Below are 13,517 nucleotides of genomic sequence, written 5' to 3'. Positions count from 1 at the left end.
TTTGTACTTAATAATGAAGTCATAAAATAATGTAGGTGTAACAAAATACAAGCAAACTTTGCACATGTGATCAATACGATTGTATTTCTAGGATTATTTTTAGCATAGTCTATATTTTTGGCATATTTTTAGCAATCTGAAAAGAAAGAAAAAGTCATTTTATCTTTGACTGAATATCTCACTTACTCATTTATCGTCTATAACGTTTTATCCTGTATTTAGGGTCATGAAGGGAGGGTATTCCAAGAGACTTAGGGCATGAGGCGGGGTACACCCTCGGGGACAGGGTGCCAATCCATCGCCGGGCACACGTTCATTCACACACTATGGGCATTTTGGGGACGCCAATGAGCGTAATCTGCAGGTCTTTGGGAGGAAACCCACCAAGCACATGCAAACTCCATGCACACTGAGATTTACATTTAGGCATTTGGCAGACGCTCTTATCCAGAGTGACTTACCAAAATTTATCTCATTACACATCTGAGCAGTTGAGGGTTAAGGGCCTTGCTCAAGGGCCCAACAATGGTTGTGGGGTTTGAACCTGGGATTTTCTGAACCGTAATCCAATGCCTTGACCACTAAGCTACCTCCGGCCCTTAGATGGGAATCGAACCCAGCCAAAGTACTAACCACAGTGCTAACCACTACACCACCATGCTGCGACTAAATATCTGTACTTTTTTTATTGTTACTCTTTCTATACTATTAGGTTTATTTTTATTTTAGTTATTTATTTTACTTTATTTCTACTCCTGTTATTTTCATGTCCCCTACTTCTAAGCAATTGGCAATACAGTAATGGGTCACGTGACGACGTGGGGTTCCTAGTTACTCCTTGCATGAGTGTGTAGAGTGCAGTAGAGGGCCTGATGATTCCTCACATCGATCCGAGTGTGAATCTGTTCTACACGGAGAGCAGCACTAGGTGGAGCAGTGTGATCTCGGCTCTCGACTCTCCTGTTTCAGGTGTAGCTGTTTGATCCCTTCCGGTCTCCGTACAGGAATTTCATCGGCATGACGTCACCGCGAGTCTGAACGCCAGTCGGGCTGGATGGAGAGCTGAGTCCCGTGTCTGTCCTCGGCACTTCTCGCGTTTGTTTGAGTGTGTCTCCGGCGTCGGGGATGTGCTCCGAGAACACCACGACCAGCATGTGAGCTCCTGTTGGAGGAGAAACTGCGAGTAAATGGACGAACACGAAGGTAAAAGAAATGGATTTTAAAAAAGCATCCGAGTTTAATCAGGGGAGCCGCGCGCTCGCGAGTTCACAAACCCTCTGATGTCCCTTTAAGTCGCTGTGTTTTTGTTATTGTTGTGTAAACATACTTGATGTGTTTGTATCTGTTGTGGCTTTTGTTTTTAAATGGTGCATCACGGACAGCTTTGATGTGATTCAAACAGACTCGCACTGATACAATTCGAATCTGATCAATCACTGTTCGTGGTTATGACGTCACTACTCCTGCTGGCTTTTGTCTGTTAAGTATATTTATTGTATATTCAGCATTTTTCAAGTTGCCATTCAAAACCCCTCACTGCAACCCTTTATTATCCAAATCAGACTGTGTTTGCATTTAGTCAGCACAGTGTCCTGTACCTTTCCTCATGGACAAGGTCAAGCTGGTAGCTTTTATTGTGTATTATAATTTATTTGTCCGGGTTCAAATCCCACCTCGTATCTGTGTGCATGGAGTTTGCATGATCTCCCAATGCTTGGAGGGTTTCCTAATTGGTGTTGCCCGTAGAGTGTGTGTGTGTGTGTGTGCCCTGCGATGGATTGGCACCCTGTCCAGGTTGTACGCTGCCTCGTGCCCTAAGCGATATAGACGATGAGTGAGTGAATAATTTTTTTTTCTTTTTACAAAGGTGCATATTATTTTTACATTACTTTAGAATGAATAACTATTCTTTATTTGTCATTTGTGCACCTTAAAAACCTTTCTCTGAGAAAGTTAGATGTTAAAGGTCCAAAGAGTGCCGATAGGTGTGGCCGATACAAGGAAGCATCATATCATGATAGACGAAGATGTTTCTGCGTTATATGATATGTATCATGCTGGGGTGGTAACAAGTTGGCAGCGGAATATTAGTTGAACAAAATAATAATAATAATAATAAAAGTTTATATACTGTGTGTATATATATTATTGCATGTGAAAATGACTTCTTATAAAGATAGTAACGAATTAGTTAAAAAAATTGTAGCATCTGATAATAAGATTGTTTAATCACTATTAAAAGCACCGAAAAAAAATTCTGATCAGATTATAATATTGATTATCTCATGTTATACTCCCAAGCTCGATCTACATCCCTGGTGTACAAAGAGTATGCATCATTTTTTCTGAGAGTGTGTGTGCGCATGTGTGTGTATATATAGCCTATTTGTACATTGTAATGTATATAGACAATAAGCTGTGACTTCTGTTGGACAAAGGAAATGGTCTTTCAAAACAAGGGAGAAGGCAGGAAATGCAAGTGAATAGAAATAGATGCTTTAGTAAAGATGTGCATGCTTTTTTTTCCCGCCCTCTTAGTCACCTAAAAATAACCCGAGACACTAACCAGAATCAGACTTTACACTACCTCATTTTATCAGGCATTTAATAGCATGAGTAACTTGCTTAGATGGAAAAAAAATAGACGATTTGTAGGTGAGTTTTTTAAAAATATATATATTCACTTGAATCAGTTTAAAACATTTTTTTATTCTTTTATTTATTGGAAAAGGTGTCACACTGTTGTTTAAAAAAATATTTTACGATTATGTATTCTGTTTGGATTTGAGACGGAATATGAGTAAAAGTGATGATTCGTCGTGATCTCATACAGGCCTGAGACCATAATCTGACTGAAATAAAAGTAGCCATTAATTTACAGGTTGTATATTAAACTGCCATGGGAAAAGTGATGTCTCAGCGGTTAACGCTTTGTGTGACTGATTGGAAGCTTATGAGCTCAAATCCCATTGTCGCAGTGCTGTCTTTTAAAGTTAATTGCTTTTTTAGCTAAAATGTTCAAATGTAACGAACAGGTTCATATCAAATGCGTTCGTAACCCAATGCCCTGATGTATACCCCAGATCCGGGTGAGAGCGTGTGCGCTGGATGCCGAGGCAGGATTCAGGATGCTTTTCACGTCAAGCTGCACAAAGACTTCTGGCACAACGCTTGTTTCCGGTAAGTCGTTTTAATCTACATTATGATTTTTTTTTACATAAAGATTTAAAGGGAAGTCGTGTCAGGGATTGTTCACTAAACAATACACATACACGTTGGTCTTTAACGCTGGCCACATGTGTAAAACCCATAGAGTCGCTGGAATCTGAGGCATTCCCTCAGAACGAAATGCCAAAGGAGCTTGTTTACTTTTGGCGCACTTAAAGCGTGACGCAACGATCGATCTGGAAACGGAAAAAATGACCGTAATACCATACGATACGGCGAGGGCTGCCAAGTTGGCAGTTGTAAATTTTGCTCCCTCACCCCCACACCAGTCCGGGCAGGGAGAAATGTGGCTTTATTTCCATTTCATGCTAATTTCAGTGCCAGTATAGAAGGCGAGTCTGAGCTGTTTTGCTGCATTTTTGCATTCAGGTTCTGAGGGAGCGTCAGTCTGGTTAAGATTGGGAGTAACCGGGGCCTGGAAGCTCCATTCAGTCACGTATTACGCCTAAATCCTTTTATACCTTCTCGAATAGTTGGCCGCGGCGTATCAAAACAAAACATTTGATTTCTATCGATGTTTAGATTTTGGTCATGTCTTCTAATGAGATCACACTCTCATTTCTTCCAGGTCGACATCATCAGCCTGCTTGTGTTTGAGTTATAAAGATTTGTATTAAACTTGTTTATTAGTAAAATATGATATAAGAACTCAAATCACAGAGCCATTGGTAATGCATGATGTTTCTGAAAATTCACAACCCCATTATGTCTAAAGGTAGAATTCAGTGCTGATACAGCAGCGATGTGTGTGTGTGTGTGGCTCCTGGACAATGCTGATTCACACTACCTCACTGTTTCCCGTCACACGCTTTGTCCATCTCTCTCTCTCTCTCTCTCTCTCTCTCTCTCTCTCCACGTTTCTGTTTACAGGTTTAATGATTTATAGGTTTGAGTAATTTTTTTTAGCACATTGTTCTGACTAATTAGGGTCAAAGTCTTCTCTGAAGTTAAAATAAATAAACTCAGCAGCAGTACACTGAAGTAGGAGCATGAAGGAAAAGGAATTCTGGGTCATCAAATCTAATTCACTTGTTTTTTTTTTTTAAAAAAGAGAAAAAAAAGAAAAAGCAGGCCAAAGTACAAGAGTGTGTTTTGTACATATGGTCATGACTAATCAGAGGAATCAGTTACAGATGATGTGTGCTCCGTTGTATTGGGTCGAACTACAGAAGTAACAAACGTATTAGACACACAGACACACATCATGTGAAAGGGGCTTTTCTTGCACAGTTAATGATGTTCTTTGATGACGGTATTGGGTAGCTGTGTGCCATTACATTACTGTATGTACATCATCGGTTCGACCGTAATCAGATATTGTTAAAGTGTCTGTGACGTGCACGTGCAGAAGCAAATGCAGGTTTCTTACACGTGGAAAAGTGGAAAATGTTTGAACAATCCAACAGCCTGTGTGCTGTCTGAGTAATAGATACTGTAGATAGATAGATAGATACTTACTCATGCTTTCTCTCTCCCTTTCTTTCTATTACTTTCTTTTTCTTTCTTACTCACTTTCTTTTTCTTTCTCTCTTTATTTCTTTCTCTTTTTTCTTTCTTATTTTTCTTTATCAATCTTTTTTCACTTTTTTCTTTCTCTTTCTCTCTCACTTTATTTTTCTTTATCAATCTTTTTAATCTTTCTTTTTTCTCCCTCCTTTTTTTCTTTCTTTCTCTCCCTCCCTTATATTCTTCGCTTCCTTCTTACTCTGTTTTTTCTTCCTTATTTCTTTCTTTCTTTCCTTTCCTCCTTCCTTTCTTTATCCCGAAGGAAATTCCAGTATCTGGTATAGCACAAATATTTAATTCTTTAAAAAAATATAAATAAATAACCTCAGAAGGTGCATCAGCCTGTAGCATGTAACATCGAGGAACTTGCTCAGTTATGTAGAACGTGATTTTTTAGACTCCTGTCCAAGTTCCAGAGAAAGGACATAGCTCTGGCTGTTAGACTGGCTCACACTTGAGGACAAACCCGAAGAACCTGCAGAGAATTCTAAACAGGGCTGAGAACTGGAGTAAAGTAGATGTCAATCAAAAGGTAACATAAGTTCATCTCAGTCTGCAATTACATCTAATTGAAGCCTGCGTAAAGGCAGAAACCAACAGTGTACAGTACTTCAGACTGGAAAATCTTTTTTCTTCCACGGAGTTTATTGAGATTTTTTACGACGGATTAAGCATTTCTTTTGCACATGATTAAATAATTTCAAGATCCTGTTGCAGAGCCCTGGCTTTCTAGGTTAAGTGTAATAAAATATGAATTGCTACGAAGTTCTTGTTTTCTTGGTATTCATATTGTCACTTTTTATTTTTTGTTGCAAAAACTAAAGCTATTGCATTATATATAAAAAAAAAAAAAAACAGCACAAACTGTATATATTACAATGGCCGTTCAAGTCAAAGCGGGACTTTTTGTGAGTGTTCCCGTGAATTAGGGTGTGAAACCGATTGACATTTACAGAAGACTTAAAGCACAGTACAGTGATGAGACTCTTAGTTCCAGTAAAACAGGCCTGTCCTCGCTCTAAGCCATTTCCACAGGTTTGGGCTGTTAAAGGAGTTCCTGGCAGGCCAGCGTTTTATACCTGAAGCATGGATAAGTGTATTAGTGTAACAGGGGATTATATAGAGAAGTAAAGGCAGTTTTTACTTTCATAACTGTGTTCTGTCGTTCTGCACAAACAAAAGTCCCAGTTTGACTTATACGTCGTAATTTTACATGTCTCTATATAAAATGACCTTATTCAAACACATAACATGAGAAAATCCAGGCTTGTTCGTAAACAAGGCTCCTTTAAGGATGCACATGGTTCAGTTAGTTAAGTTCAGCCTTTATTCATCACAGTGAAATACTTAATTCTTCGCATATCCCAGCTTCTTATTAGTAAGCAGGGGTCAGAGCACAGGGTCAGCCACTATATGGCGCAGACAGGGTTGAGGGCCTTGCTCAAGGGCCCAACAGTGGCAGCCTGGTAGAGCTAGGGCTCGAACCTCAGACCTTATCAGTAAATCGAGGTCTTAACACACTGAGCCACCACTGCCCAAATGGGCTCGAACCCGGATCCTCGGATCCAAAGATCAACAACCTCGAGTCTTAGCCACCTGAGCCACCACTCGAGGGACCGCTCTCCACAGCGCTGTGCAGACCACTTGGACATTCCTAGACGGCGATTAATCGTCCTCCAGACACACAATGGCTCATCAGTGCCCCAGCTAATGTCCCTTTGTGATTAGAGGAAAAGAGTGAAACCTCAGGCCTCTGCGTCTGCTTTTTAAGAGAGATTATGGGAGGGACAGGAATGCTCCCTGCGTGCTCGCTAATTGTGTTTGGTTTCCCCTTTTCATATAGGTTTGCTTTTCAGTCAGGACGTCATGTTGTGGGCAGGAGTTTGTCTTCCCATTCTGACAGCAGCAGTTTGTGGTTTAGAGTGCCGTATTGAGACTTTATTTAGTCTTGTGTACATAGCCATTGTGTGGTCTTCACAGTCGGTCTTGGTGGCAGGATGTGTACATGAACGGACATGGGGATAGTGACATCGTCAACCCGGCAGACCTCACATACTGTCCTGTACATGCGAGGGTTCTAATTGTAATGCCTTGCATGGTCTTAGCAGGAAGATATCAGAAATTTAGGAAAGAAAATCACACCATCTGCAGTCAGCGTCGATTAACATTATGACAATATTACCGTATGGGTTAGAGATCCTGGCTGACGTGTTCTTTAGGAAATTTCTTAGTGCTCCGTTCTAGTGAGCAGTCACAGGATTGTTTTAACTGAGAAAGGCACACACAGTTCTCCTTCACATTAGTCCAAGTTAATGACCCGTAGCAGGCAGCTTTACTTATTACTTTTACTTTTTTTTCATACAAATCCTGGAAACGCAGCGGGATAAGATGACAAAAAAATATGCATCAGAATAATAATAATAATAATAAATAGAATGAATGAATGAATAAATAAATTAGCTATAGAGTAAATCAGTTTATTTTTCTAGCCTTTTCAGGCACGAGACGTCACTAGAGCTGAACTGAAAAAACTAATTATAATAAACATGAAAAAGTATAATTATGCAAGATTCATTTTTAGCAGTTTTTAGATTTTCAATTCGGTCTCCAGAGTGTGCAAACAACAACTACGAAGAAGAAGAAAAAAATATATATATTTTGCATTGGCCTGGGTTTAAACAAGCCAGCTAAATTTCCCACCTAATACCATATTTACATTTACGTCGTGTTACGTCACCCTGCTCCAGAGCGACTTGTGTTTATCTTATTACACAAGGGTTAAGGGCCTTGCTTAAGGGTCCTACAGTGGCAGCTTGGTGGATTCTGTAACCGTCCGATCAGTAGTCCAACACCTTAACAACTGAGATATCCCTTATGTGACCTCATATAAGATCCCCCCCCTCAACCCCCCCCCCCCGACTTGGTGATGGTGGGGCGTGTCTTATTTACATAGACATTTACATAGACAATGGAACGGCGCATTTGGAAAGGGAGTAAAATAAAGGGTTTTTTTTTGGTGTGATGGAGTGCATTATGGGTGTGGGTGTGTTAAGTCCAGTGTTAAATTATTATTATTATTTTTTATATAAAGGATTAATTGCTTTTATACCACAATAATGTCAATGATTGCAATTTTAATTGAATAAGTGTCAGTACCTTATAGGTTTTAAAGTTCATGAAACAGGTGTATTTATGGTATCACTTTCTTAATGGCATATGCTGTGTAAACAGTGGCTTCCTGACATTCTCTTGAAATTGATAAGACAGAAAGAAATGCAGCTGTGGAATTGAAAGAACTCAAGATATTGAATGCTGCTGAAAAATAAGCTTAGCTATGAGCAGTTACCGGCTCCTTAAACACATAGTAATAATCAGTACCAATGCTACAATCATATAAAAGCTGTTTGTGATAAAATAACAACTGCGAACTAATGTTATAGAAAATGAATCTCCTGACCAATCAGAATTGAGCATTCAAAAGCGGTAATTCCCTGCGGTGTAAAATGCGCTTCGGCAGGTTCTAGAGCGCTTTATTTATTTATAATTTTTTTTATTAAAAACTACTGAAGATATCTGATATGGATTAAAATGCTGTGTAACTTGTGTTGAGTTGTTTTTAAAATCTTATATGAAGCAATTTTTTCCCGCCAATTTGCTGTGCCACCCTCCAGTCCAGTAGGTGGTGGTATTGCGCAGTTCACCCTACAAGCTTTATGGTAGAAGAAGTGGTGAATGGAGATGATTTAAGTTTTCTACAGAGACTGTGGTGTATTGTTAAGGAATTCGTTAATTTTTGAGAATTTAACATTGGACAACTGTAACTGCACAATAATTGAATTGATCAACAAAAGATTGCTTAAATTGCATAATTAATTAAATCACACAGCTCTAACGGTTTCTATAATTACTGTGTGTCTATATAAATGAGGATGGGTTCCCTGTTGAGTCTGGTTCCTCTCAAGGTTTCTTCCTGCTGCCATCTCGGGGAGTTTTTCCCTGCCACCTCCGCCCTCGGCTTGCTCATCAGGGACAATCTCACACTCTCATTATTATCTTATCACAGTTTTTCTCACTCATACACACTTCTTTCTAAATTTACTTTTTATTTTCTTTCCTTTTCGAGACAATGACCATTGTTAAAAGCGCTATATAAATAAAAATGAATTGAATTGAAAATACTGTATATGTGTGTGTATACAGTATATCACACACTGGATGTGCCTGTGACTTTGTTCGTATAGAATTTAATCACACACATATACAATATATATATAAATTAAAATTTGAAAGTAGGATATCATCTCTTCCTGTGGTCTGATTGCAATGAAGCCTACATGTACCTCAAGCCGTAACATCACAGCACAAAACATTATGCTCAGTATAGTGTAGATTCCCCTTGTGCTACGTGATCAGTTCCGGCCCCTCGGGGCATGACTCCACAAGAACTCCGAGGATAAGTTGTGCATCTGGGCGAACAAATCCGCTCCATGAGGCCCCATCCCGCAAACCACAGCCTCCAGAGGATCCGCTGTGTCTAGCACCAGGATGTTGGCAGCGGATCCTTTGGATGCTGTGGTTTGCGCAATGGGGTCTACATGGAGCAGATTTGTTTGTCTGGTGCATCCTTTGGGTGCTTAATCAGTTTGGAGGCCAGCCGGGTCTGTGGCTGTAGGCTCTTTATCTGCTGGGCTCGGGGTGAGATGGGCTGTGGTGTTCTGGTGCCTTTGTTTCCATGGATATGGTCACCTTTTTGGACTACTTACTACATGGACTTACTTAGTAATGCAGTTCTTCATGTGGAGAGGTAAAATTGCCTAATCAATAAATAAGATGTAGGCATGGCGATTAAGATCCAGATTTGATTAAGTGTTAGGCAAACATGTTATTTGTGTGAAAAACGAAAGGACTATTTGTTCTGTATTGTTTGCCATGTAGTGTTGCAACGCATGAACGCCTTTGTGTCTTTCTCCTAAGCATTGCTTCTCTCTCTCTCTCTCTCTCTCTCTCTGGGTGTGAACGCCCAAGTGGCGATTTGCTGCTGGTGCAAAACAGAAGGAAAGTTGCTGACAAAGATTAAGGTTGGCATTTTGAATAAGCAGCCAAGCTTTACAGCGGGTTGTTTTGCATGCCATGTTCCAATGCGGGAATCATCAGACGCCCCAGCTGTGTCGACACGCTGACAATAAATCAGGACCTTTCAGTCGCGTCTGGCTTTAAGGTGAAAGTTTATCACGAATGCGTGTGTGTGTACACCTGGAACACCTCTGAGACAGACCCAGAATATTTGTTCAGAGACGTCACCGAGCGTAAGATTGTGATTGTGTGTGAGAAAGCGATTAACACATCCTCTTAAATACACACGCATTCCCAGATGTTGCCATGACATCACTGTAGACACAGGTTGCCAAAACACAAATTGATTAATCCTGTTGACTCGCAGTTCGGTCGAATAATTAATCTCCAGAATTTTGAACAATTAACGTCTTAGGCTGGCTATGTTAATACAAATTGTGTAGATATTGTGTTTGCGTTTCTGTCTCAGCCGAGCCAATAATAGGATTCCAAATCCTCACTTAATGTTTTAAAGAATTGTTTGTTTGTAAAATAACACATTGAGTAATGAAGCACTTTTCGAATAAAACTGTTGAGGGCTGAGAGATTATCTGTCGAAGTTTGAACAAATAAACAGCCGATTTACTTTTAAAACTGCGCAACAGGATGCCTGAGATGACCGGATCATTTTTTTATGTCATGGGTAAAATCACAGAAGTCAATCAAGCAAGTTGAGATGACAAATCTGAGACCTGATCTGTAATGTTCTTAGGTAAATAAAGACCATAAAGCTCTAAAAAGAACTACTAAAATGTAAAATAATGGGCAGTGAGATGGCTCAAAAGGTTAAGGCTCTGGGTCACTGATCAGGGGGGATTTTTCTCCTTATCTGACCTCATATAAGAAGATGCCCTCCCCTGGCTTGTTGCTCAGCTCCACTGCTGGCTAGTTGCGTGTGTTTCAGCAGTAGGTTATTTACATAGGCAGTGAAAATAAGTTTGGAGTAAAACTAAGGGATTTTTCATTATGAAAATGATGATGGGCGATTTCAGCTGGTGCATTAACAGAAACACTCTGGGAGACATCTGACACGCATGCTAACTTGTTAAAGATACAGTAAAATAGAGGACGGTTTAAAGATCGACACAGACCATACATGGTTCTCAAACTGTATTTTAAGTATTTAAGTATATTTATCAAGTTGTTATAACAAGTACTATGTGTTGTATAAACATTAAAATAATTAAAACACAGACGAGGCTGATCCCGGGTGCACGCCCATCTTTGACAGACGCTAATGAATATTAATGAGCATGCAAATGATGTGAAAAGGTGTTGAAACAAACAAAATGTTGGAAAACCAAACAAGTAAAGGTTTTTTTGTGCTCTGTGTCCGCCATGATGGGTGTTTTAAAGAAAACCATAATGAGATGTCAGGTCACGTGATCTCAGTGCCATGGAAGAGAGGTTGGACCTAATTAGCATACTAAAAGTACAGGCTGCGGAAAACAATTTCAATTTTTTTTTAGGCAATAATGGTATCACTCGCCATTTTTATGAATATTCTTATTTATTGGGTACTTATGCACTCTGAATCAACCCTCAAATAATTTGGATATTATACTTCTGCAGCATCCTAACTGTGTTCTCTTCTATGTTGAAAAATCATTTGTTCCATTGAATCAGGGTTTTGTTCTCACTGCTACAACTTTGGATGTCCATCATACACTCATTTACACCATGGGACATTATACACATTAGGCCCTGGTGTAATTTCCAAGAAAACCTGACCCCAAAGTCTGGTTAATTTTGATCAGTGAGTACACAATCAATCCATGTGACGGGTCCGCTTGAAGAGGTGGCCTCGGGCGCACGGTACAGCGTACTTGGCCACAGATTAAATCAGCTATGGAAGCCAATAATGCCCAAGCTAAATTGCTGTTTAGGTAGGACATTCCATATGTGCATGGCACGAGCCAAACTAAGAAGGAGCCACCTGTTGTATCGGAGAGTGCAAATGTGCACTCTTACCCGAGAACTGTCAACCAAAAACATTGTGAATGTTAGCTAGCGGGGGGTTGGGGGGGGGGGATGAGAGGGGTGAGCAATCGTTCTTAGGCATGGTACAAATCAATCATGCTTAATGTAAAAAACGCCCGTGCTCCTAGCAGCGTTTTGGAGTAACCCGAGCTCACGATTAAACCGTACCCGGGACGTTATAGCTTTGAAGTGGCAACTACTGTACATCAACATTCTGTAACAAAAGAAAAGCAAAATCAATAGTGAAGTTTGCTCATGCAGAACGTGTTTATCTGATCACACACTCGGCCTCATTGTGCAGAGCTGCAGTGATCTCCACATTCCTCGATACGGAGGCACTCATCAGGCGATCAGCCAGAACCCATACGCTTACTGGACAATCCCACAGCTGCTCAGGCTGCGTCTGACTAATATGATTTTAATCAAAGCAGACTTTTATTTTCCAGCCCGCTTCTCTGCCACTGAATGCAGCACGATCATTTACAACACTTTTTATCATTTATAATGGTTTCTCTTTTTTTAATTTCCCAGTCCATGTCCATTTCTTCTTTGAACACTATGTTCCAGACACTTTGAATTTCCTCTTCCAGATGAATCACAGATCGGCGATGTTAAACGTGGAATTCCGTTCGCGCATTCCCGAATTACTCATGTAAAAACTCATGGAAATCGGTCCAAATCTACAAATAGAGCTTTAAAATGTCTGGAATTAAAGATTACATATATCAGGAGCAAAAAAAAAGAAAGAAAGAAAGAAAGAAAGCTGTGCACCGGAGTGAGTCGTTTCCTGTTCGCAGGCCAGCTCTCACAGCACAACAAGGCGTAATCAAGAAGATGGATTGCACTTAAGTTGTGAAAGCTGTCTGGCTTTTTCGGCCCAGAGCTTCGCTACTTCTTCCTTTTTTCCTTTTTCCTTGACCGAATTTTTTTCCCCCCTAGCAGTTAAGAGTTAGCAGCGTTTCTGACTGACGTGTCTATTTTTCTAACAGTGACTCTGAACATTTTCATTGTTATTGTTCTGCAGCAGCAGTTCACGCGGAGTAAAAAGTGTTCTTTGGCTCCAGGTGTTTCCAGTTCCCTTGGAATGCGAAGAATTTCGGTTTCAGAAAGCTTGAACCGTGTTGTATTGTTCGCTGTTGGAGCCGACCTGATCGTCCGCGAGGCGGAGCAGGGTAATCGTATGCAGGTTAGAGACGGGAGACGTCCCAGCAGACGGACGATACACATCAGCGATCCGCAGCAGCGAGAAGAAAACGGATAATTGCGTCCGACCGTCCGTGTTTTGCGTTAGTCGAGTCGATTAGATGCAGATGCTGACAAATTATAAGCAAGTCTCCAAAGGTCAAAAAGAGATTTTTTTTGGCTCTTTTGTACACTTCCGCTAAATATTATTATTTCCCCTGAAGGCAGCCCTTCTAAGATTCTCGCATAGTGAGCGCTCGCACACCAATTTGTGACGGAGCAAGCTGTCGCATGTTCGAAAGGCGCCTCGTTCTTTCCGTGCTAGCTAGACAAATGTTCTTCTTTAATAACAGAGCTAAGGTGCCCTGTGCCGTTCAACTAGTTAGTCTCCTTTAATTAAGTCAGATTTGTCCCTGGGAGCAATGTCAAAGCTAAAAGGAACATTACGGTGTTCCGACATCGCCTCACAGTCGTGGGATTCCCTGAGGGAGAAACTGTGCCTTTTTTTT

The 13,517-nt window shown here is 40.4% G+C and overlaps 1 protein-coding gene across 1 annotated transcript in view; it reads left to right on the top strand.

The window, feature by feature from the left end:
- The first annotated feature begins 1,050 nt into the window (after positions 1-1,050).
- Positions 1,051-13,517, top strand: part of limk2 (LIM domain kinase 2) — a 35,341-nt gene continuing 22,874 nt past the window's right edge. The window contains exons 1-2 of the mRNA XM_053480885.1: positions 1,051-1,203; positions 3,084-3,180. Coding sequence (XP_053336860.1) covers positions 1,188-1,203; positions 3,084-3,180 — 113 coding nt within the window. The 5' untranslated portion in view covers positions 1,051-1,187. The remainder of the gene's footprint in view (positions 1,204-3,083; positions 3,181-13,517) is intronic.

The sequence above is a fragment of the Clarias gariepinus genome, chromosome 21, assembly GCF_024256425.1.
Source record: "Clarias gariepinus isolate MV-2021 ecotype Netherlands chromosome 21, CGAR_prim_01v2, whole genome shotgun sequence".
Classification (NCBI taxonomy): domain Eukaryota; kingdom Metazoa; phylum Chordata; class Actinopteri; order Siluriformes; family Clariidae; genus Clarias; species Clarias gariepinus.
Note: the sequence above shows the minus strand (reverse complement) of the source record. Positions and strands in the feature narration are given on the sequence as shown.